This window comes from Elgaria multicarinata, chromosome 10, assembly GCF_023053635.1.
Source record: "Elgaria multicarinata webbii isolate HBS135686 ecotype San Diego chromosome 10, rElgMul1.1.pri, whole genome shotgun sequence".
NCBI lineage: Eukaryota > Metazoa > Chordata > Lepidosauria > Squamata > Anguidae > Elgaria > Elgaria multicarinata.
In genome coordinates, this window is record NC_086180.1 from 25,235,107 (window position 1) to 25,260,596 (window position 25,490).

Consider the following 25,490-nt stretch of genomic DNA (forward strand, 5'->3'; position numbering starts at 1 on the left):
GCCAATGGAGCTGTTTTAACAAGGGAGTTGTATGCTCCCTGTAACTAGCCCTGGTCAACACTTTGGCTGCAGCTCTTTGAACCAGCTGAAGTTTCCAAACACTCTTTAAAGGCAGCCCCACGTAGAGCGTGTTACAGTAATCCAATTGAAATGTAACTAAAGCATGTGTCACTGTGGGCAGGTCCAACATCTCTAGGAATGGGCGCAGCTGGCGCACTAGATTTAACTGTGCAAATGCACTCCTGGCCATCACTGAAACCTGAGCATCCAGGCTCAGGGCAGAATCCAGAAGTACACCCAAGCTGTGGACCTGTGTCTTCAGGGAGAGTGTAACCCCATCCAACACAAGCTGAATCCCTATTCCCTGATCTGCCTTTCGACTGACCAGGAGCACCTCCGTCTTGTCTGGATTAAGCTTCAATTTGTTTGCCCTCATCCAGTCCATTACTGCTGACAGACACCGGTTTAGCACCGAAACAGCTTCCCTGGAATTTGGGGGGAAAGGAGTAGTGGAGTTGGGTGTCATCAGTGTACTGGTGGCAAATGTTTGGCTGGCAGCCATCAACTTCATGAGCATGCCATGCTAGCATGATCCTATACAGCAGTGGTCAAGTTGGATGTGTATCATCATTGGTCCTGCATTGCGCGGCTGAAGGGAAACACACTGGGCAGGGGACCAATGGCCTCTAGGAAGCTGTACCCACTCTCTGCTTCTGAATAATAATATGGCAAATGGGACACTGGTATAGCCCCATCCACTGGCCAGAGAAAATGCAGCTACAGGCAGCTCGCTCCCCCTCCTTCACACACCCCTGCTCTCTCCTGACCAGAAAGTATACTGGGATCAAGCGATCAGTTTCTCTGGCACTGCAGAGCAGAAAGGAAGCATTGTGGCCTCTGCCATCAGCCAGGGGACGAAGGGCAGCTGAGTTGTGTGGTGCATCTGTATATATTAACACAATCAACTGGGAGCCACCTTGAGGATCATTCAATTGAAAGACAGGATATAACTTTACTGAGTTAAGGATGGGGAACCTAAAGGCCACATTCCCTATCAAGGGAAACATTTCGGGACTGCATGCCAGAGGTGGGCAGCTCCCCTGCAAAATGTGGGTAGTCGCTGACCCTTTTAATTTTAAGCCCACCCACATTTTGCAGGAGGGGCACTCAGGAGTCACCCCAAAAGAGGGAATGGATCACTCAAAAAGAGGGCACTGGCTAACTTAGACATATAGATGCAAATTTAGAAATAACGTTGTAATTCAAATAGAAATCCAGTACATCTCACCAGACGGTGGGAGACTGCGACTGGATGATCTGTGTGCCTTGCTCAGTCTGCTGTCCAGGTGCTGCAGGTAGGCAATGTCAAAGCCCAGCTCTTCCTTCTGGTGGTTCTTTTTATCTTTATACCAGAGTTGGATTGTTCAGCACTTCAAACACAGGATGCCTTCACAACAGAGGACTGTCCTCCATGAAAGACATCACATGGTCAGCCTAGCAGGAGGTGGGAATAGATCACACCTGTTCTAAAAAAATATCACTGGCTCCCTGTTTTCTTCCAGACTCAATTCAAAGTGCTAGTGCTTACTCTTAAAACTTACAGTTTAGAACCCAAATATCTTTTGAACCTGGTGTCTCCAATGTAGTGCCTGCGGACACCTTTTTTGGCAACCTTCAGACTCTGCCCCTACTAGTTTTAATTTAATTCTATAATCTGTGAGGCTAGTAGCTTTCTGCAAAGTGCTGGCTTTCAAGAATATCTCTGCTGACCACATGGGTCTCAGTGACACTCTGAGAAAATTAAAATGGTGGGGAGCTGCACCCCCACATTTCATTTTTAAGTGTTCCCAGCTGACCAGGAAAAAGTACAGTGGGATGGTAGGGAGTCCCCTAAGCAATGTGATTTGGCATTTGGGACTCAGCCCCCATCTCTGTTTTGCACTCAGTTCCTCGGTCAAGTTACTTGTCTCTTAGCATCCTCAGCTTGCTTTCTATGAAACAGGTTATTTGTGAGTGGCCACAGCCCAATGGCAGCCATTTTGTGAAGGGGCAAGCGCCCCCCCCCCCCCCATGGCAGCCATTTTATAAGAGTGCCTAGAACACACACTCGACATTCCAAATGTGCCCACTGACTGAAAGAAGTTTCAGGGCCCTTTTACTGAGCTATCTTCTTCCACATCAACCTGCTCCTGTGATGACATCTACATTGGAGACTCTTCCAGGAGAAATAAGTTGGCTGACAACCAGAAGGAGGGCATTTTCAGTTATGGTGCCCTGTAGAATGCCTCCTTCAGGCAGCTTTGCCTGTGCCTACTTTGCTATTATTTCAGTGCCAGCACCAGGCAGCCAAGGCTTTCCTGTTTTCTCAGGCTTTTTAACACTGCAAAGTTTTTAAAGTCTTTAAGCCCTTGTAAGGGTTTTATTGACTGATGTTTTATCTTGCACTGTGTTGTTTGCAATATTTAAATTACAAAAAAAATCTTCTGTAAGCTAATGGCTGATCAGCCATTGAAGGGGGGAGGTTATATATTCCAGAAACATATACATTGTTGCACATAGAGAACTAGATGTTAATGAGAAGAGCTCTAGCTTAGCTTTCTTTCTGATGATTTTGTATGAGTAGAGTATTAGTAGGGCCAAAGCATCATTTGGGGACAACCAGTATAAACTTGTAACATGGGTTCCCTTTCATTCATATACCACAGTTCCATCCCATACATACAATCTCATGAGCCATGAAAGAAAAGTTGCTATTTTAATTCTGAAAATGTTTTTTCTAAATTTCTGAAATTGTACCATGACCTGCACTGCACATCTTCCATCGGTCAAGATCTGACCTACACAAACAGTAGATGGGCTATTTTTTGATGGTTCTACTGCAGATAGTAGGACCAGGAATGTACATTTGAATGCTCGTTCAATCAGGGCCCAAGCATGGAGGTGGGAGGCTACACTTTACGGATGCTCAGACATCCAGGGCGTGGGGGGAGGCAGTCTTGAGTGTACCATACTAAACACTGACGTGATTCGCACCATCACTGTGCGTTAAACAAACCATAATGGTTTAAGCCATGGCTTATGCCAGGCACCTGCCTGGATGTGGCTTGTCATGTCATCCAAACCCAAGCAGCATGGCTTGTTGGAGAAAACAACCCTCAAATAACTCAACAACAGCCAATGGGTTATTTGAGAGTTGTTTCCCCACTCCAACATGCCATGCTGCCGGGTTCAGACAAGATGACAAGTTGCATCCGGGCAGCACATGCTGTGGCTTAAAAAAGCCACTGTGGCTTGTTTAACCCACGGTGATCGTTTGTACCAGGTTGCTGTCTGTATGCATTGAAAGCCCTGGGGTGGCTGTATTGTGGCACTGCAACAATTATACGAGGCAGCAGCCACCTCGCAGCCATCATGGGGCTTTCCCGTGAAGCTGCAAAGCAAAGAAGTCGGGAACTTCTCTGGAGCAAGGCAAGTATACTGCGTTCACTGTCTATCCTTGCACAGGAGTCACGGTGGAGGCATGGCCCGCTGGATGGCAACCCCTAATTGGTTGCTGTTTGTCTGGGCAGAGAGTAGAGGGTGCGCCCAGCCACTGAAAAACCCGTGCTTTCGCTGTTGCGTTGGGATTAGCGGCTGCCACCCTGACACAGCAAAAAACGTGGGTTTTTGCTTATTGTGGCAATAACCCACCGCCATATAGTCAGCTCCCAGGTCAGAGTTTAGTATAGATCACACACACAAAAAACCTCGCTTCTCTTGCTATGTAACCCAATACTGCAGCTGAAAGTGCCACATGGATTGATATCCTCACTATGGCATTATATTCATTAATAGAAAAGGCAGTAGGAACTTGTACTGTTTCCATGCCCAGATACAAGTGCATTGGGGGGGGGGGGGAACAAAGCTTGCATATTCTTGAGCTCGCAATGGCATTTGCAAAATACATCCAATAGTAAAATGTGCACTTTAAAAATTAGTATTTTGGGAGAAATTGCACTTCATATTTTAGTGAGGCGGTGGGAAGTAAGCATTTGAGTGCATGCTTTAAAAAAATGTGATCCAAATGTGCACTATTCCTTTTCGAACAACAAAAAGCTCATATTTGGGAACGGGAATGAGGCAGACTGAGCTTCCTCCTCCTGTACAGATTCTTCATTCTTCCTAAAAGACAATGAAAACACCTTCTCCAGTACACAAGTCAGAGTTGTGGATTCCTGGTTTCTTTAGGGAGGGGATGGGGGGAACAGGACGGGCCTCTTTAAACCACCACATATAATCCTTGCTCCGTTTCCCACACTGCACTAATCAGACGCCATTATTACCCACTCCACCCTTAAAACATTTGCAACCTACTTCCTGGAAATTCATTGGAAGCAGTTGGACACAAGAAGACACCCCTGGGACAAAATTACCATCGACTGTGTAATTAAGAATCCTGGGATTTCTAATGTTTCTGAGGTCAACTTACATGATCCCTGCTGTGCTCTTTATGTCTTTCCTCTTGGGTGGTAAACATGCCATTTCATAAGGATATTAAGTTTCTACAAAGCTTTTTGCTTGTACGCAAGATTAAAAAGCATTTCTGCTTTGCTTTTTTAAAGAAGTGTTCTACTTAAACTGCAAGCCTCAATTTTTTTTAAAAAACCAGCTGCTTATATTTTAGTCAATGTTTCAGTACAACCTCAGACTACCCATTTAGCATCAATACGTTGTCATGGAGTCTGTCTTTTTCTAAATTGTCACCTTGTTTATCACAGGTCTACTGGCCCCTCTCTCGATCTTAGACATCTCAAGAGACCGCTAGGAACAAAAAGCAGTTTACTTGCTCTCTCATCCTTTCCTAATATTTTCAGATGCCTGAACATTCTCTAAATGGTGACAGTCCCAAGTACCTCAGGAATAGCTTTTCTAAAATGTACCTCCTTGTCTTCTTAGATAGTATAAAGTAGCTTTGTCTGAATCAGACCATGGCCATAGCTAGACCTAAGGTTTATCCCTGGATCATCCAGGGGTCAAACCTGTTCATCTAGGTGACACACAGGGGATCCAGTGCTCAGGCAGGGGCGAACCCTGGATGATCCCAGGATAAACCTTAGGTCTAGCTGTGGCCCATGAGTCCAGGAAGCCCAGTATTGCTGATTTTAGAGTTGTTCACGCAAAGGTCATGGTTCATTGTTTGAATCTCGTCTAACACCTCCTGGCCAGGTTCACACAAAACAACTCACAGTCAGGGGTTGAATATTCAGGATGGTGTCCAGAGGTGTTACAGCTGGACATGGCTTAATTAAGCCATGGTGAACTGTAGTATGCAAACCCAGTCACTGACTGGCAGCGGTTCTCCAGGCCTTCAGGCAGGATCCTTTCCTAACACCACCTTGAGTTGCTAGGGAACGAACCTTGGACCGTCTACATACAAATTATGTGCTCTACTACTGAGCTATGCCCCTTGCCTTGAGGCTGGCAAAATCTTGCTTGTATTCCTTTTCACATCTGAGATTGATTGGGCATAAACTTCGCTAAGCATCAGATTATATCCTTGCACCAGCAGGTAAAAATACAGGTGGTTTTTTCCCCTCAAAGGAGTTTTTCTAGCTATTGATATATCAGCCAGACAGGGTTGTTCTGCCTCTTTTTGACAGCAAACACTCACAGTATACTGAGAGAAAAGCAACTGAACAATGTACAAATACCCTCAACATCAAGACTTTCTTTGGCAATTACTTCCTCATCAGATGTGGTGATCATTTACCTGCAACACTCCTCCACCCATTAAGCAGACATGTCTGAATAGTAGGAAATAGTTCACATAGGCATGTCAAGAGTCTCCACTGCTAAGAGATGCTGTATTGGATTTGGGGTGGGTAGAAAGCAGAATAAGCTCCCACCTTAGCCGCTTAAAGCTGGTGCCAGTGGGACTGTCCTGGCCAGTGAGACAAGTACCTCCTAATTACAGGAGTAGAAGAAATGGGCCTGTTTTGTTGGGATGAGAAACTGTAAGAAAGGTCCAGAACTCTTTCTTTCTCCTCCAGTAAGGCAAAAGGGATTAACTACCACCATTAAAATCAGTGTGTTCTGTGAGCAAGAAGGTGTTAATATATTATCTACATGGAAGTCGTGCACAGTGACCTGCCATAACTGCTGAGCCCAAACCAAAAAGTGAAAACTGCTAGATGACACATGCCTCCTACTTTTGGGTGTCTAGCAAAATGCATAGCATCCTAGATGTTCAATATTTTCTGTCCGCCAAAGCTAGTGGACGGAAGTAGAGACTACATGGAACTACAGCAGATAATTGGTAGATTTTTTTTTTAAAAAAATCTGCAATTACTTCTGGACCTCAAACATCCCGTTGAAGTAACAGTATGAAAGAAACATGCCAGCAGTTGTTGTGGAAGTAAAAACAAAAAAAAAAAATACAAACTAAAGCTTAAAATCACCCTCACTAGAGCACTAAGAAGAGCTTGCTCCATCCATGCTTCGAAGTCTGGATCAGAACAAGTTTTAACTTTGGAAGCCCAAGTGTGAAGTGAAAGAAACCTCACCCCCACAACAAATATTAAAGTAGCAATAATTTTGTTAGACAGTATTTGATAGATAAGACAGCATTAAAACACAGCACAAGACACTGACAAATCACAGCCATGTTCTCAGTTTTGTCATTCAGCAGAATGTGGTATCTGAACTAAAATCAAAATTGTCTGCTCAGAAAACTTTCACATATTATGTTGATTCTATACCAGGTTTTGAATTTAGAATATTTTGGCAAGGATGTCTGAACATGGTACATAAGCAGCACAAATCTCTAACCAAGACCTCTGCCCAAGGTTCAAACAAGAGATTTTGCACAAGTTGACCAACACCACAATCTACTTATTCATTGCTCTATTGATTACACAGCTTATGGAAACCAGCTGAAGGTCTGCTACCTTGTGGCCCAAGTACCAGATCAGGAAAGGAGCCCACAGACCAGTTGCACCAACCTTCTGTGCAAACCACATGAAGACATCTGAAAAATCCCTTGCATTTTTCTCCATCAACTCACACATACACCAAATGGCCAAAAGCTAAAGAACTGTTCGAACTAGTTCCACATATTCAAGGGAACTTTGGGCTTGTATCCAATCTCCTCCCACCCCCTACATTGCTGGTTTGCAACTTCTAAATCAAGTTTGGGGAACCTATAAGCCAGCTTCCATGATTCCATCATCAGTGTGACCAATCATAAATTCAGAACGAAGCTAGACATATCATGACTTTTTAAAAAAGCCTCTACTGGAGTGGGGAGAGAATCTTATTGGGTCTATAGCGCTGCAGGTTATAACCTCCATCAGTTCATTTCTCAAATAACCCCTCCCTGAAACATGCTATCCTGCATTGCATCTAATTGTCCTCAGAGGGGGACTAAGGAAGTGATTGTGGGCTCCATTTGTTTTGTAACCATGCAGTCAAACGGAAAGCTTGTTATACCAAGCCCTCAGATTACCATGGAGAAGTGTGACTAGAACAAAATCTTTCATACCTCCAGACCCATCCCTTTAGCTGGCAGCAGCAACAGCTTTGTTCAACAGAATTAGGCATTACTACAGACCACATTTGCTTTAATACAATAACTATTCCTTTTATTATGAAAGAAAAGGATTATACCAAACACTATTTGGGTTCATGCAAGATAGCTTGCAAGAACCAAAAGGCAAAATCAACATACCTGGGCAAAGGCCTCCCACCATGAAGACGTTTATCATACAAACAGGGGTGGGGGAATATAAAGTGAGGCAGCAAAACTGACGTCGTGGCAACTTCCAGATTTAGACCAGCTAAATAACCTCCCAGAATTACTCAGTCACAGCATCCAGTTACTTTGTCTATACTTTGGATCAGCACACATTAACAGAGTACCTCTTTAAGTGACAATTGACATCAACCTCCTTTTCTCTCTCATCAACCACTTCCAGAGCTAGAAAGCCATTTTGCTGGTTCTGCAAATAAATGCATAACTGGCTCATTTTCTTACACCTAGTTTTTTGTAATTCCAGATTTTGTTTTGTCCTGTTGCAGTGGAAGACAAGCTTTCAGCTATTCCATTCGATTTTTCAGTATTCTGTCCTGACAGTAATGTAATACACTAAACAATTATGTGAACATATTCGTTTAAGATGTAGTCACAGTAATGTATTTCCATTTGAGGATAATGCTAAGTTTATTTAAATCTAGTGTAACTTGAATTCAACTTAACCTCTCCTGGAAGGTAAACTACAACAGAAGCCATAATAGAGACTGTCTTGTCAGAAGTAGTACAAAACACTTCAGTATAATGAAATAAAAGGACGAATCTACTTGTCTAAAAGACAATTCACTGTACACATTTTATTTACAGTTTTGTACACTGTCTTAATATGAATGGGACTGCTTTTCTATTTGAGCCGTTCTTAAACCAAAGCAAAATATAACCTAAGGAATACAAAGTGTTAAAATACAGCATAAGATACAAAAAACAGGAATACTATTTCTAGTAAGGAATGTAATTATGGTGTTACATTTTTAAAAATCCACAATCATGTTCAGGAAATCGCACAAACATATCACTGATTTGACTTGAAATGCATGAAACTTGTAGCAAAGCTTTGATGTTACAAAATAATTACCAAAGAATGCACAAAATTAATGTTTATTAAACCTTTTGTCATATTCCCAGATCCTTCACCAATGTTACATGAGCAAGAACCGAAATCAGGATATCACTAATGTTATCAGAAAGGGAAACAAATAAATTAAATCTAGCAGCCATCAGAATCAGTTACAGCAATTATCATGCTGTATAAAGAAAGATTTGCTAGAAAAATGTATGCATCATACTCTTCTTTCAAACCAGCAAAACATGTTATTGCATACAATGCAAAGGTGAAAAAAAGTAGTAGTTTATTCCCCTATAGAAATGGCACTGTTTTCAGGATATTTTTTTAATATAATAGTTACTTTCCTAAGAAACATCACAGAGCGGGCTAGGGAGACCTTTATGGATTCAAGGGGCAAATGTTGTACTGAAATTCTTTGATTGGATAAAGGTTACTTCAGTCAAAAAGTTGGTTTGGGGGGCGGGGGGGAACACAGAAGTACAAGACAAAAGCAAATGAGACTTTCACAAATTTAGCAACATTTAGATGGAAATCAGATTTAAATGCAGTCCACTCTGCTTTTATAGAGGCTTTGGTTCAGCTCCCAAATCTCGATTGCTTGACGCAGTCTCCTATGAAATACTCTGAAGGTGTCTTCTTAAACAACAAACCTATTTTTAGTGGTGGAGCCGCTCTTAGTAGCTGTGTCAGCATGGGACTGATAACCAATCACTATCTTTGGAGGAAGTCCTAACCTTTCTTTGTATACTCTCCTGAGAAATAAAAACATAAAAGATCAGTTTAGTACTATGCTTCAGAAAAGAACAGCATAATAATACTTTCATATATGCAAACCTTGATGCAAAGTTTTAGAGGTATTTCTATTATTTTTTGTATGAAATTGGCTCAGTTACTCACACAATAATTGAAGCTGACAGCTGCCAAACTTAAAAAATCTCCATTATAGCACATCATTAGCAAGGCACTCACTATCTTTTAAACTCTTAGCAAGCTCTAGTTTACCGATCCAGAGGGAGAGGCGGGTAATAAATACATTATTATTATTATTATTATTATTATTATTATTATTATTATTATTATTATTATTATTACCACCAATGTTATCATATATTCTGTATGTATATTATGGGCTATCACATGCTGAATGTCCCTTAAAACACTTAATCGGTGGCTCACATTGTCATATAAAGCAAGTAACATCTGTAGCATCATTTAATTTTATTTTAGCTTAGGGGGTTTTTAAGAAGAAAGGCAGGGAGAAACCATATACAAAAGGAAGAAATAACTCGTTCACCTTTAATAATTATGTGAAAGAGAATTTTGGCAGGCACAATGTATCACAAAAGAATGAGAAAATTCCCTGTTCTGCATTGCTATTAACAGTGTAGGAGCCCCACTGTCTTCACTAAAACTGGTGTTTTGCAGGCTGTAGTTAAAGTTCAGTCGGAGTGAAAACAACAACCCTGCTTTATTAATTCACAATAGCAGTCATAGCCATTAACTTAAAGTATCATAATACTGTAGTCATTAACACTCAAAGTATTGTAACACTTTTTGTTTAGATGGATTTTGCAGTAGTGCCAATTTTCAAGACATTGTAAAATCAGTTGTGCCACAAACCTCATTTGTACTAGGCCAACTGAAAAGTAGTGAGATTTTTTTTTTAGGGAAGAAGTTTTCTCTGCCCTTTTAAAAAAACACCCTATTCCAACACAATCCTATGCATTTATACTGTGTGGGACTTAAGTGTGCTTACCTTACAGAATTTTGCACCATGTTTTATTTGTTCTAGCATTCTGTTTTCAACAGGATCATAACATTTTAAACTTCATGGACCAACTTGTTTATTCTAACACTTTCTATGTCAGCAATGACCATTAAATTCAATAATGGGCAACCTGCTGGAAGGCAAATTAAATGCTTCTTCCAATCACACAGATTTTTTCACAGTTCAGTGCTGCACACCAGTTGCAGAAATATAATCAAGAAGTTAGCATTTCCAATTTCATGTTCTTGTGGCTTCAATGGATTTTATCTCCTTTCAAAAAATCCAGATAATTTTTCTAAATTAAACCTCCCCACTTCGTAACAAATAGAATGCAAAAGTGTACAGTGTATTTCAATCTCAGGCGATGACAATCTTTTGCAACTGATAAAAGTACCTACAGTTAAACGTCCATGAAATGAACCATTACTATATGGCATTTGTGAAAGATTAACTATTTCAGCACAAATTTCCAAGGAAATGAAACTGAACTTCACTTATTGTCCTTCAACCTCACTGAAAAATAATGGGTCTGGATTTATCTTTCAAACCTACAGCAAAAGGTATTTCCACAAAGGTTGTATAAGAATGTGTGTTCAAAGGGCACATATCTCAGACTGGACTTTTTGACCAAGTATTAAAACAGAAAAGAGATTATTGATATAAAAAACTGTAATACATGTAGGTTGCAATACTATGCATATTTGTCTAGTGAGACTTCTAAAAATATGTATAGGACTAGCTTGCATAAAGGGCAGTCTGGCTATCATGATAAACCATGAATTATTGTGACAGGAATGACCTGCAGCAAGCCTTGGGCTCACACGCTTCCCATTCTGCATGGCTGCAAGATTGGTTAATCAAAAATGGAAGCAAAAGCTTCTAGAGTTTAGTGTTATGAACAAACCATAAACTATGGTTATTCTTAGCTACAGTTTGCTGAGACAAGCCAGCTTCATCAACCTTTAATTTGAAGTTGTCTTGTTTCGAACAAACCATAGTTAAGGAATGAACATAACAATAAAACTGATTAATCAAAACTGGAAGCTATATATCAGTTTATTATAACATCCAAGCCAACTCAGTGTATAAGGTACATTAAGGATGATAGTATTCTGTAGCTACTCAACATAACTTACCCTATATGTGTAACAGCATCCCTGTTTTCACATTCAGTAGTCCATATTGCTATTTTATCACCCTTGGTTCTAACATTAACAACAGCTCCACATACATCATCACTGAAGTCATCAAAGGACTCTCCAATAAGGCACAGCAGCTACAAAAGTGAAGACATTTAGAGAAGCTGCCTAAATAGAAAAATGAAATTACATACAAAAACACAATACATCAACTCCCCAGATAACCTGAGCAAGTTTTTCATCTGCCTATGAAAGACCAGGAGAGAACATTCCACAAGGCCTGTGTTACTAGAGAAAAGTCACTGCTTCTGATAGAGGACACTGTGCCTTCCCAAAAGGAGGAATCTGGAGCAGGACCTCACTGGTAGATCTTTAGACATTCAGGGGCTCATATGGGGAAAGGTGCTGCCGGAGATACTTGAGACCCAGACAGTTAATGGTTTTAAAGGTTGAAACCAGCACTATGAATTGGGCCCAGGAAAAAACTGGTAATAAATACAGATGTCTAGAACATGTGGAATGTGTTCAGATCAAGCTATTTTCATCAATATTCTACACCAGCTGAAGTTTCCAAACCATCTTCAATGACAGCCCCAGCATCTGCTCAGCAAAGATAGGTGGGGAGGATAGATTGTATGACCACAGTCTTCACGTGGGATATGATGTCATCTGCACAGTGGGGCAGACAAGGATGCACCGCTCCTCGATCACCCATTTCAGAACATATGACTAGAGCTACGTAAATCCTATGTAACTTCAGTAATCTTCATATGTTTGAAAACATTTGTTCACCTCTCCAAAACTCAAAGCATCATCCAACAAAACATTTTAATGTGTAGTTGGAGTACTACAGAACCAGAAATTCCTCTCTAGCTGCTATTCAAAAGAGATAAGCCATCAAGAACCATACAACTTTGGACCACATCAGGGTTGTTCCATAACTCTGAGGGAATTGTGGTAAAGCCTCTGCTCCTTGACCCTTATGCCCTCACCTCTCCTGAAGTGAGCATGTGAAAGAGGGTCCACTGTACAGAAGTTAAACAACTGGGCTTTGTGAGCTGTTCTGGGAGCCTTTTTTTAGTTGAAGACTGAGGTAGCAACAATGGGAGAGAGTTTGAATTCCTGAAGGCCTACAAAAGGAACCATCTACAGCTTGAATTTGACATTAAAGTCCATAGGCACTAGGTGGAATCAACAAAAAAAAGGCCTCCCCATTTTTGACTAGAATTGAGCAATGGCATTCTGCACTAGCTGAAGCTTCCAAGTCATCTTCAAGGGCAGCTCCACAGAAACTACATTATATTAGCCAACACCAGAAAAAGGGATCATGTCAACATCGCTTTTCTCCAACAAGAAAGGTAATCTTTGTAAGAAATGCTTAATAAAAGGCATTCCTGGGCACACATACAGGAGCAGAGAAGGATTCAGGAGCTTGCCTAGGCTTTTAACCTGATCAGACTGGGAGATAACCACTTTCACTGGACACAAGGACAACCTATTCCAGAGCTTTCACACTACCTCCTTCTGGCCTCAAAACAATTTTAGCTGCTTTACCTCATCCACAGCCTCCAAGCCCTGATTATTATATAGAGCTGGGTGTTATCAGGGTATTGATGATACCCAAGTTCCAGATGATCGCTCCTAGCATTTTCATACATGTTAAAAAGTATTGGTAATAAACTGAGCCTCATGAAACATCATATTGTCTAACCAGACAGGGTTGAGGTAGCAATAATCCAATTTGCATGCAATTAATTAATTAATCTACAATTTGCTACAGAACATGCTGGTCACATTCCACAACCATTTTGAGGTTGCTATGTGACATCCGAACCTGGACACAAAGACTGGGTTCAGACAATACAATAAGTCATGGTTCAGCAACAACCCACTCAACCCAGAATTAACCTACAGACTGTGTTACCAAACAACATGATAACCCACACTCAACCCTTGAGTGTGAGTTATTGTGTTGCATGAACCCAGCCTATAGGTTAATTCTGGATTATACAACCCACAGTGAAACTAAAGGTTAGCAGGTTAGTAAATTAATCCATGATTTGCCATTGTTACATGTGAACGGGGCCATTCAGTGCACTAGGACGAAGGCAAAATAGGTGAACCTCTGAAGAGCCAGAGAAAATAAGCCTACTAGCCATTTGAGCCAAGTAATCAAAATTGCATAGTCCACTGTATCAGGAACCACTAAGAGGTCTAAAAGAAAACAGAGAAAAGAGTCCCCTCTGTCTATTTACAGGCACCAACCATCAGGTCCACAAAGGCCATCTCAGTCCCAAAGTGAGGTGGGGAGCTGAACTGAAATGGGGTGAAGGATGCAATCCAGATATGCTTACACAGTTGTTGTATAAAAGGGCAATTCAAAAGTAGCTTAAAGTTGGGTACATCATCTCTATCTAAAGATAGTTCCTCCAGGAGCAGGTGAATAATAAAGGAAGAACTTTTTCCTTCTCATGTGGTGGGAGATTCAGGAGAGATAAAAGGAAGCGTTTCTTCACACAGTGCATAAATAAACTATGGAATTCACTTCTACAAGATGTAGTGATGGCCATTGATTTGGATGGCTTTAAAAGGGGACAGGACAAATTTATATGGAGGATAAAGCTAAGAAAGGCTACTAGTCCTGATGGCAATGTGCTACCTCCAATATCAGAGGCAGTATGCCTATGTATACAAGTTGCTGGAGAGCATGGGTGGGAAGGTGATGTTGCACACATGTCCTGCTTGGGGGTTTCCAGTGAGCAGCTGGTTAACCACTGTGTGAACAGAATGCTGGACTAGATGGACCCTTGGTCTGATCCAGCATAGTTCTTATGTTACTCATGAGGGAATCCATCCAACAGGCCTTGGTCTATGACACACTCAGTCAGATTCAGCATGAGTGTTATGCCATTTGCCAGGTTGTCTCCCAACCTGTTTCATAAATCTCAGCTCTTCTATGCTAAGGCAGCAACTCCACCTACTCCACCCCCCTTGAGGAGAACACTAGTTACCTCAATCATCTGCCCTATTGCTCCCACCCCAATCAAGAAATAATTCCAGAATTCAGCAGGTTTCACAAATCTTTTTGGTTGGTAATGTTAATAATTCTTTAACCTGTAAAATACCAAGATAAGCACACCTTGAAGTCCAACCAAAATGGTCTAACCATAACCAATACATTGCCTGCACAGAGTTGGTGCATCATGCCTCCCACCTTTAAGAATCTAAGGAAACAGCTATTCCCTCAAATATGACCAAGAAAACCACACACACACACACACACAAACTTACTGTCTCTAGCCAGAAGCGATCAAGGTCACTTCGTCTCTGCTGCTTGTTTAGTGTAATTAGCCATCGTCCTCCTCGTTTATTCTTCTCATCTTCCCACATGGGCTCAATACCATCCTAAACAGTGCAGTTTCAATATAAAATACTGAATGAATATGGTGAGGACTATGTTGTAGCACATCAACTCAATTTTAAAATGCTATTTGGAATCCAGTTATCCTCATGGCATTAAGATTTTACTTGTGTGAAACAGAGCACTGCTTTCTTCTAAACATCAATACACAAGTCAATGTATGGAAATACTTATCTTACCGGCTAGAGAAGTTTATGGACTGACTAGATTAAGTATTGTATTTATAGGCAGTAACATAAAGAGAGACAGTGAGTGGTAAAACTAGTGAGATTCATACTAAAATCAAACAGCAAAGGCTGCTAGTATGCTTGGTCTCAGCTCGAACAAGGTAAATCCAACCCAAATTATTTTGAACAAGGTAAGTCCAACCCCATGAAGTTTACTCTGCATACCTTAAAGAGTGAGTAGTCACAACCAGGCATTAAGTTACTAGAGAGCTGGATATGGTTATATAACCTATTTGGGAAGAACAAAGCACAATTAAAAAAGCAAACTCACAATCACTGAAAATTAGAGATACTCAAAAAGTCTAAAGAATACAAACACTCTACAATTTTAAAACTGATACTTGAGTTTTTGAATATGAGAACAAACCTATTCTCAACAAGCCATTTGTTATTAAAGAGAAAACAAACATCAAAACTACAATCCAGTCACATGACAGTGATCACAACTTAAGAATATCAATTCAACTTCATTATTTCAAATATCTGTTTCCTATACTTAATAGCACAGGCACTAAAGTTGATTGCTTGTAGTTTTCCTAGCTCCTGCATTAATGTGTTTCTTCATCAGCTAAAAATATCTGCAGGTACCATATGTAATCCCCTGAACTCTTCCTAAATCATGCTAAGGGAGCAATCCTATGGTCCCTAGATAAAGCCATAGGATTGTTTGGAGTCCCACTGCCGAGGTCGTAGACAGCACTACAAGCTCAGAGCTGGGAATTGGAGCTTCCTACTCCTTCCCCCTCCTTCACAGCCAGCATCGAGAGAACTGTGCCAGCTGCCTCTACAAGCTCACAAATGTGAACTTGGAGAGGAGGGAAAAGAGCAGGTCTGTGGGTGGGGAGGGGAGAACGGGGCAGCTGACTTACGAAGAATCCTCCGGTCACCCCAGTCTCCTTCCTTCCCCCCTCTGCACAGCTCCAGTTCGGCAGACAAAATCGCTGGTGTAATGGAAATGCAGGGCGAGAGAAGTGCAGAGGTGACAATTGCCTCCACACTTCTCTCACTCTACACAGGAAGATCATAAGCCTCTGAGTTCAGGGGCTTATGATTATTAAGGGTGAAACCCATAGGATTGCATACTTAATATGCTAACTTTTAGAATTAAAGCATTTGCCAAACTGCTTTCGCCAACTCTTTGAGGGTCCTTTCCATTCACATTACTCAGTTTCCTCTATTTGTCATCCACATAATGAACAGAAATGTGAATGTGGAAGTCTAAGTTTAATTTATAGCTTGAACACTGTAGTAGTAAACTTCCCACATAGGCTCTGGGGTTAGTGTACAGGTCTTTTCTATGGTGGGTTTTAAAAGCTACATAGTAATATACTACAAGGTAAAAGATGTGTACTTTATAAATGAATGGTACTGGCATCTGAAAGCTTCACTTACGCCCAAAAATCTTCAACAGTATCAAACTTTGAGATCAGACGAAGATTTGCTTGCCAGGTTTTACTTTTGTCATTTTTAAAGAACCAGAGCGCCCACCTGAAAAAATATTGATTTCATGTTAGGCTACAACATAGTACTATCCAGTTAATAGTTGTTATTTTAAATGGTAAGAAAATCCTAGAGCATAGAAGAAGATTGGGAAGGAAAAATATAAGTTAAGTGGATAGCAAAAAGCCCATAGGTTTATTTTTCAAATCCCTGGACATGATACTGAAGCTCTAGATGCCAACACTGACAGTATTTATATTTAGATATAATGACTGTTTGCTTAAAACACAACATGGATTATAAATACCTTTGTATCCTAAATTCAGTCCCATTTTGGAAACAAATCCTGGGGAAATCTATTTGAAGCATATAAACTGAAACATGCCCTTTAATGAACTTCCATGCCTAAATCTAGCTACTGGCATTATATGTGTGGTAGCAGGCATCTGCATATACACAATTAGGTGCCATATATACAAGTTAACCTCTCTGATCCAGACGCTAGGAGTGCATGTACAGAGAGCTTTTTAAAAAGCTAAGACTAGTGTTCAGCTGTTCAGGGAAAGAGCTGGATTCAATGCACCATTCCTACTTCTTCCCACTAAGGAACTGACTGACAGAAGTTTAGCTTTTTAAAAAGGTTTTGAAACACACAGCCCTAACTGCTGCGCATGTGCCCCTTTGAATGGGGATACTGCTCTGGAGGCAGAATGTACCAGGCTGCACATGCAACACTGTTTTGCTGGTTTGGGGTATAAGGGAACAAGATATATGAAGGTATACATTTTATTAAGCCAAGAATCCAAGAACTGTAATATTCACGTAAATATTTAAACCGTTATTTCACCAAGACCAACTGGGGTGTGTTATTGTAAGACATACATGAAAATACAATACAGCTTCACTATATTTAACTTCTGAGCTACCCAAATATTAGAATAACTAGGAACAATGCTTATATAGGGTCACACTGATCTGAGGCAAAGGATATTTGTCTAGAAGGATTTTTTTGCATAATGAACCTGACACTACACTGACCCATTCCCACATAACCCACAATTTGCCAGAGTCTATGCCATGACCATTTCACATATGCATCTTCCAATCAGGTTGTTCCATGTCATCCGAAACAGGACACTATCGGTTAATCATGGGCTAAACAACCTACAGTTAACCTACAATTGTTAGGTTAACTGTGGGTTGTTAAACCCACAATTAACTTAGCATCTGGCGCTGGATGACAAGGAACAAATCATCAGTTATTTAAACCAAGTTTGCTGCTGTTATATGTGAATGGGAGCATTAAAACAATGTTTACCAGCTGTAATCCATCTCTAAAATATCAGGAAAATTCAACAATGCGACTCTTTTAGAAAGGGAAAGGAAGGAAGTTTTAAGAAAAGAGGCCACTATACTAAAGGCTCTTCCCCTAGTGGACTCCAATTGGAGGGCAGGTCTATGTGGAACCACCAGGAGCATGCCCTCTGATGACCTCAGTGATCAGGCAGGATGGTAATCGAAAAGGCGCTCTCTGTTATCCTGGTCCCAAGTTGTTTAGGGCTTTGTACACTAGTACCAAAACCTTAAACCTGACCCCGTAGCCAATAGGTAGCCAGTGCAATTCCCTCAGCAAAGGAGTTATATGCTGAAAAGAGGCAGCTCCTGACAACAACCCAGCTGCTGCATTATGCTCTAGCTACAGCTTCCAGAGCAGTCTTAAGGGCAGCCCCACATAGAGCGCACTGCAGTAATCCAGTCTGTGGCCAAGTTATCCCTGTCCAGAAGAGGCTGTAGCTGGTGAGCCAGCTGAAGCTGGTAAAAGGCACTGAGCCGCCACGGCCACTTCGGCCTCCAGCGACAATGATGATCTAGGAGTATCCCCAAACTATGAACCTCACCTTTCAGAGGGAGTTCAACCCCATCCAGAATAGGCGATGAGCCTATTTCCTGGACTCAGGAACCACTCATCCACAAGACTTCTGTCTTGCCAGGATTCAGCTTCAGTTTATTGACCCTCATCCAGCCCATTACTGAGTTTGGGCACCCATCTAGGACTTGCACAGCCTCTTCTGGTTCAGATATCAAGGGGAGATAGAGCTGTGTGCCATCATGATGCAATTTGTAAATCCATATGAATGGTTGGATCCAGTTTTAGGTGTATGCAACTGTACTGGCAGAAGCAGACTTCCCCTTTCTCCTCCCAACACCCCCTCCAGCTCCCAAAAATACTACACAGAAGATTCAGGGACGCTGCTATATGGGATGAACTGTGATGCAAGAGTAAATGGGGGATTCCCCCCCAAAAAATCAGACAAGGTACCTTCCACGAACCTCCAAGTATGTCTGTTCTACAAGTCAGATCCTACATATAACACAGATATGTCTACTAGCCCTGATGGCTATGTACTATCTCCAGTATCAAAGACAGTATGCCTATGTATATCACTTGCTGGGGAGCATGGGGCCGGAGGGTGCTGTTGCACCATGTCCTGCTTGTGGGTCCCTGTTTGACAGCTGTTTAGCCACTGTTCTTATGGCTTTAGAATCTTGTTTGTATGGCCTGTAAAGGTAATTTTCACTTTTCAGAAGTCATTAAATAAAAGGAATACTCCACATTTTATTCCTATTTCAAAAGGTATCCATCATAAAGAACTTTATTTTCAAACTTTAGTCAAAACTGCAGTAATTTTTAACATATCCACTTTGGATATAATTTTAAAAAAGATTTCTTTCCAAAACATCCAGTAATTACTCTGACACTGCTATCAATCTTGTAATATGCTATTATATTGTTCAGAAGAAACATGCCTCACCTGTTTTGTAATGGATGCTTAATGTATGGTTCAGGACTGACTATCTCCTGACTTGCTGATGTCTCAGTTTTCTCTTCTTCTGAAGTTTGAGGGTTAGAAGTGGTTTCCTACATAAACAAAATAAGCAATTAACCTGCTTCATTAAAACAGATATAATATGCTGTACAAGTTTCCTTTTAGCATGATAACCATTTCCAGATAGATTCCATTGCAAGGAGTCTCACGCATACCACAAGTAAATGATCTAGGTCAGTTGCAGGGGAACTTGTGGCCTTCCAGATGTTTTGGCCTACAACTCCCATCAGCTCTTGCCAGTATAGCCAAAGGTTAGGGATCATGGGAGTTGTGGCCCTCCAGACATTTTGACCTGTAAGTTACCCACCTTTGGTCTAGACCCAAAGGGCAACAAAACTCTGAACAACGCTACTAGCATACCATTTCTATTATAGAAAACCTCACTTGGTTGCATGACAGTATAGCAGTATCACTTTCTACCCTAATTTGCAAGATTTGGTATGGGGATATCTGCAGAGAAACAGCTTTCTGGCCTGGTTCAGACAACACACTAAACCATGCTGCTTAACCCTTAACCATTTTGTGGTTAAGCAGCATGGTTTAGTGTGTTGTCTGAACCAGGCCTCTGAATAATAACACAAGACTATACATAACTACTTATTATAGACTTCAGTAAGTTATGGAAATCTGCATGAAAAACAAAAACAGTGGGTCAGTTCTAGCTTTAATTAATTGCACTTAGATCTCAATAAAATAAATGTGAAAAGTTAGTCATGACTAACTTAGGTCCCACTGAAATCAGTTGGGCCTAAATGAGACTACCTTAATTTGGATTCAACCAAGTCTGTCAAGGACTCTGTACAGTCCCAAAATTATATTCACAGTGCTTTGGGAGGATGGAAACAATACAGCACTTTCTTGTCCCTCAACATACCAAGACTAAAAATTCTGATCCAGATACAGAAGTACTCTCTGCAAACAGAAAGTAGTATATGAAATAAAACTAATTGTGATGAGCCAATTTTAAAATTCTTTGTTAGATGACCTGGCAATGTAGCTCTATTATTTAAATATCAATTGCCTGACTAACAAATGATACACAGAACTATGCCAATTAGAATTAGTAAACAGAAAAACAGCATTTGACATTGCCAGCATGAGAACTGATGAAACATGAAACTACCAATTGTATCATCGCATCCTTGGTTATAATTACAAGATCTAATCCTACTATTCTTTAAGTGAAAGATGTCTTTGAATAATCCACATCATAAAGTCATAACCCCTTCAACTAGGAGTCCGAGTAATAACGGATGCATACTCTGACAAGTCATTACTACATATTAGCTTTGTTATGTGGCAAGGAAACATCTAGGGCAGCCTTCCTCAACCAGGGGTGCTCCAAATGTGTTGGACTGCATCTCCCAGAATGCCACAGGCTGGGGCATTCTGGGAGTTGTAGTCTAACACATCTGGAGCGCCCCAGGTTGAGGAAGGCTGATCTAGGGCAAATGAATAGGTAGCTTAAAATTATTTCTTAAATACTTAAATATACTTTACTTTTTCTTTAAGAAGATATCATATTGTCAACTATAGTTTCTTCACATGATAAATTTTCTAAACAGAAAAAATGTTTCCTCTGAACTCAATGAGGTTAGATACACACAATGGATATTCTAAGTATTTTAGAACACATATATTATTTTTTGTTAATAGTTTAACGTTGTGGAATTTTGAATTATAGTCTGACATTGCAACATAACTGGATGAACTTTCTATCTTTGTTCCATATATAAGCATTAATGAGCATTAGCTGGCTGGCTGCCCTTCTCTCTCAGAAACAGACCATGTTAAAATAGTATATTATAGGCATGGGTATGAAAGAATTAATACTTACCTTTACTACACTACATAACCCAAAAAAGTTTTCAATCATGATGATTAACAACTTGTAAAACCCAGTACTTAGATAAAAGTCCCCTACACACACACACTTTGAAAACTGATGAAACTGACAAAAATGAGGGACTTATTTACACTGAAAACTGTCAGAAGAGATTCTGAAAGAGCTAGAGTACTTAAGACTATTATGGATCATTCCATAACTCTTGTTTCTTCTACACTTATGAAAAGTCTTGTACTACTCAGAACAATTTGTGGAATAAGAAAAACAATACATTTTAAAACTATGCCTACTCTCAAAAATATTAGAAATAGAATGTGACATTTTCCTATAGCCAACTGCAGAGGGACATACTGAACACATGCTACACCCTGGCAAGCCTCAGTCCTTCTGTATCTTCAATGAAATGTTACGTTAACCCAGGAGTTTAACTTGTCAACTGCCTATGCAGTGCTGGGACCAATTTACAAGATCACTTGGTTCATGGTGAGGCTTTTGAGTTGCAAAGATGCTCCTTCTGAACAAACTGTCATAATCCACCACTACACCCCAAAGCCTTGGTTTTGTACATTACCCCTCAACCTACATCAGGACAGGTTGCACTGATAGGAAAAACACTTTCTTCCTTAGCAATAAATGATTCAAACAAGACTTTGGCCACAAAAAATTGTGGACAGCAGGAAGGGGAGGAGAAAATATCTATCCAAGCACAGGACGATTGTATGAAAGAGGCTTAAATTAGAAGAAATATTCTTTTACAGGAAGCGTTCTAACTGGGTAGATCTGGGATATTATTAAAAGAACAGATAATAAGGGTTTAGACTAGGCTGGGAGAACTTGGAAGTTGGTTCTTCGAGCCTAAGGGTTCTCCATGGCCACGCTTCTCTTACGAAATACAGAGGAAATGCAGGAAGGGAGCAGCACGCTAGGCCGGCGACCCGAAAGAAGTTGCCTTCCAGAGTAGAAAAGCAGCCGAAGTCCACCGGCCAGGCCACTGTCACCTCTAACTTAAGAGGAGATCAATAGGTTCATTTGGGCTGCCGCCGCGGCCGCATTGAAGAGGAAAATCCGCGGGGGGGGGGGACAGAAGGCGCGTCTCTGCCGGTTCCTCAACGCTGCGGGCGTCTGGCAGGCCGGGCCAGGCCGGCGCGTGTCTGCGAGAAGTTACGGGGGAAGAGAGAAAGAGATGGGACAAGATGCCGGCACAAGCGGTGAGAGCTCTCGAACCGCCTCAGCCTATCGCAACGCGCACCGGCCCGCTAAAAAAAACAGTTTTAAAAAGTTAGGTCCCACACAGAGAGAAAAAGAGAGAGAGAGAGAGAGAGACGACCCTGTCCCCGCTTTCCTCCCTCTCCCTCTGAATCCCCCTTCCGTCCCCCTCACACCGGCCCTCTGCAGCCTCTCTCTCCACCTCATCACGCGACCCCTCCTCTGCCGCCCCTCCACGCCCCCGCCCAAACTGTGACGGCACAATCCCCCGCCGGTCGCGCTCACGCGCTCGGAACCCACCCGGCCTCCCGCCCTTCCCTCTCTCCATTATTCCCTCAAGTCTCTCCATCGCACACGCCGGCGCCTTTCGCTCGCCGTACGCGCACGCCACACAGGCACATACTCCCAGGCCGCTCCCGCCCCCCTTCTCCTCCTCCTCCTCCGCAAACCACCTCTTCCCCCCTAGAGTACTCTCCCTCCACTACCATTTCCTCAGGGCCGTAAGGCCTTGCCTGTCAGAAACCGAAATGGGAGAACCGCGAAGAGGGGGTTGGGGGTGGGGAGTAGAGAAAGGAAGCGGGAATAAGGACACTCACCGGTTCCACCGTCGCCATCTTAGATCGCACTGATCGCACAAGTGCGGCGGGGAGGGGAGAGGTAAAAGGGGAAGGCGGATAACAAATCAGGTTCGAAACCGATTGGCCGGCGGGGCGTCACGTGGCGGCGACGGTCGTTTTGGCGGCTCGGCGCGTGCGCTAGGCCGGTAAGGGAAGGGGTTGGTGGCCGAGGCCGGAGAGAGGGAAAGCAACGGCTTCTGGGAATTGTAGTCTCTGATTGAAAGGGTTCCCCCCCCTTTCCCCTCTCCTCCCTCCCTGCCTCCCCCTTACAGGAGAGACAGTCACGTGGGAAAGGCAGACAGGGGCATGTCAGGCTGAGGCGACGTTGCTCAGCAGGGAAAAGTGACCCCTGGAGTCTGAAAACTGCAACTGCAGAAGTAGCCTCAGGGTGGGACGTGGCTGCGTCCCCACCAGATGCCTGGGCTGACGGCGCAGCCGCCCCTTTTTTTTGTCACGGGGGTGTCAGCATGTGTGATGTAAACTCCTCCGCGTCCTTCAAGTCACCGTCATTCATCTCCTCATCCAAAACAGATGAGGGGAGAGAAACGGGCAACAGACGAGCTATCAGTCACTGTATTTCCCTCATGTTTCACACATAACTTATAGTTCTATGCTCCTGGACGGACAACATCTACGGATCTTCGCCATCTAATTCGACAAGGCATCCTGTCTTTCTTGATTTGCTTACACGAAGCAGACAAAACACACAGAAATATCTTAAGTTGTTTTTTTAATGGCTAAAGTTACCAAAGCTTAATAGCACAATCCTATGCATGTTTAGGCAGAAAACAAGATGGCTGGCTGGGGAAATGCTGGGAGTTGTAAAACTTCTTTTTGTCTGACATGGATAGGATTGCTGCTTAAGTGACTTTCCCAACCTATACAAAGGCTCTCATAGTCTCAGTTCTGGGGAGCAAGGCTACTTACCATCCTAAAAGAGTTTTAGATGAATTTAATTATCCTGAGCTATTGCTAGATTGAGAAGTTTTCATAGAATCACATACCCAGTTCTTTCAGACTCTTCATAGGGCTTTGTTTCCCGACCCCTGATCATCTTCATTGCCCTCCTCTGAACCCCCTCATTTATTACATTTCTGTATCACCCGTTAGCCAAAGTTCTCTGGGCAGTTTGCAAAAAATCAGAACCCTAAAATACAGCATAATGAAATAATCTAAAAACACTGAAATATAAAACAATTTCAAACAGATGAACATGAAAATCCAGCATAGGTGGCAATCTCATGGTTATTTCCTTACTTTCTATAATAAGAAAATGAGTTTTTTTTTTAATAAAAGAAAATATGTACCCTTCATAGATGAGGTGCTCTTCACACTGTTATTACACCCCCAACCTGTCCCCAAGACCCAACACCAAGTGAAGGTGTTCAAAACCTGAGTTTGATCAAATGGGTCTCCTAGAGATATCAGTGGAATCCCAACAGCCCATGGAAACTTCCCTTCCCTGACACTAAATCCTAAATTGGTGCTGCACCGAATACAGAGGTGGACAAAGGTGTGAATGATCTATGACATTCTTCCATCACTCCTGATTCATCCATGCAGTTTTCAGTAATATATGCCAGATCAGCTGTTCTATCCACAGTCAAGAAGTAGATGGTGTTTCATTATACATTGATACTACATTAAAAGAAATACCTCAAGGGTGAAAGTTTCATTAGATGGGGAAAGCACTGAAAGAAAGGAGATCTTATAGATGTTCCACTGCCCTTCCATACACCTACCCAATCTAACCCCCAATGTCGTATCTTTTTCTGCCTATCAGACCTCTGATACGGTTCACCTCCCCTATCCCAGAGCCCATTACCCTGGCACATAACAATCCTAATATTATTAAGAGCAGAGCTAAAAACATATTAGAAAGGCAAAAACAACACTAAATGCCAGCTGAAATGTTATTAAAATACAGTACTTAGATTAAATTTTAAATTGAGTACAGGCCATATAGTCTATAATTCAATAAAGTGCCAAGTGATATTAAATAGGTGGATAAATACATAATAAAGTGCATGGTGACAAATTAATACATAAATACTCAAAATAGGTGACAATATGGCAGCATAACAAGGATAATTTGAAACAATCCTGTGCCTGTCTAGACAGAAAAAAAGTCCTTCAATTCCCAGCATTCCCCAGCCAGCATTGGGGAATAAATTCTTAACTTATTCTAAATTAATGCTCTAACTGATATTTCTGAATAAACTGGAAAACAACCAAAAATTTTTATTAGATTTTTAGGTGAGCAGATGTTGTTGACAAGATCAGAATGAACCGCAATAAATGACAT

General features: G+C 41.6%; 1 protein-coding gene across 1 annotated transcript; it reads right to left on the bottom strand.

Annotated features, from left to right (window-relative positions):
• Window positions 1-8,334: 8,334 nt before the first annotated feature.
• On the bottom strand, window positions 8,335-23,219 carry EIF4E (eukaryotic translation initiation factor 4E). Its single transcript, XM_063135497.1, has 7 exons — window positions 23,165-23,219; window positions 19,442-19,548; window positions 16,581-16,676; window positions 15,354-15,417; window positions 14,832-14,945; window positions 11,538-11,677; window positions 8,335-9,385 (listed from the first exon to the last, which is right to left on the bottom strand). Exons 1-7 carry the CDS (start codon window positions 23,180-23,182, stop codon window positions 9,271-9,273), a joined length of 654 nt encoding a protein of 217 aa, XP_062991567.1. The 5' UTR covers window positions 23,183-23,219; the 3' UTR covers window positions 8,335-9,270.
• Window positions 23,220-25,490: the final 2,271 nt, after the last annotated feature.

Bases quoted from the DNA above. Each gene is read 5' to 3' on its own strand.
- EIF4E (XM_063135497.1), bottom strand. The intron at 14,946-15,353 runs GTATGCAGAGTA...TGCACTGTTTAG, and splicing joins GTGACTACTCACTCTTTAAG to GATGGTATTGAGCCCATGTG. The intron at 11,678-14,831 runs GTAAGTTTGTGT...TCACTTTTGTAG, and splicing joins ATCGCTTCTGGCTAGAGACA to CTGCTGTGCCTTATTGGAGA.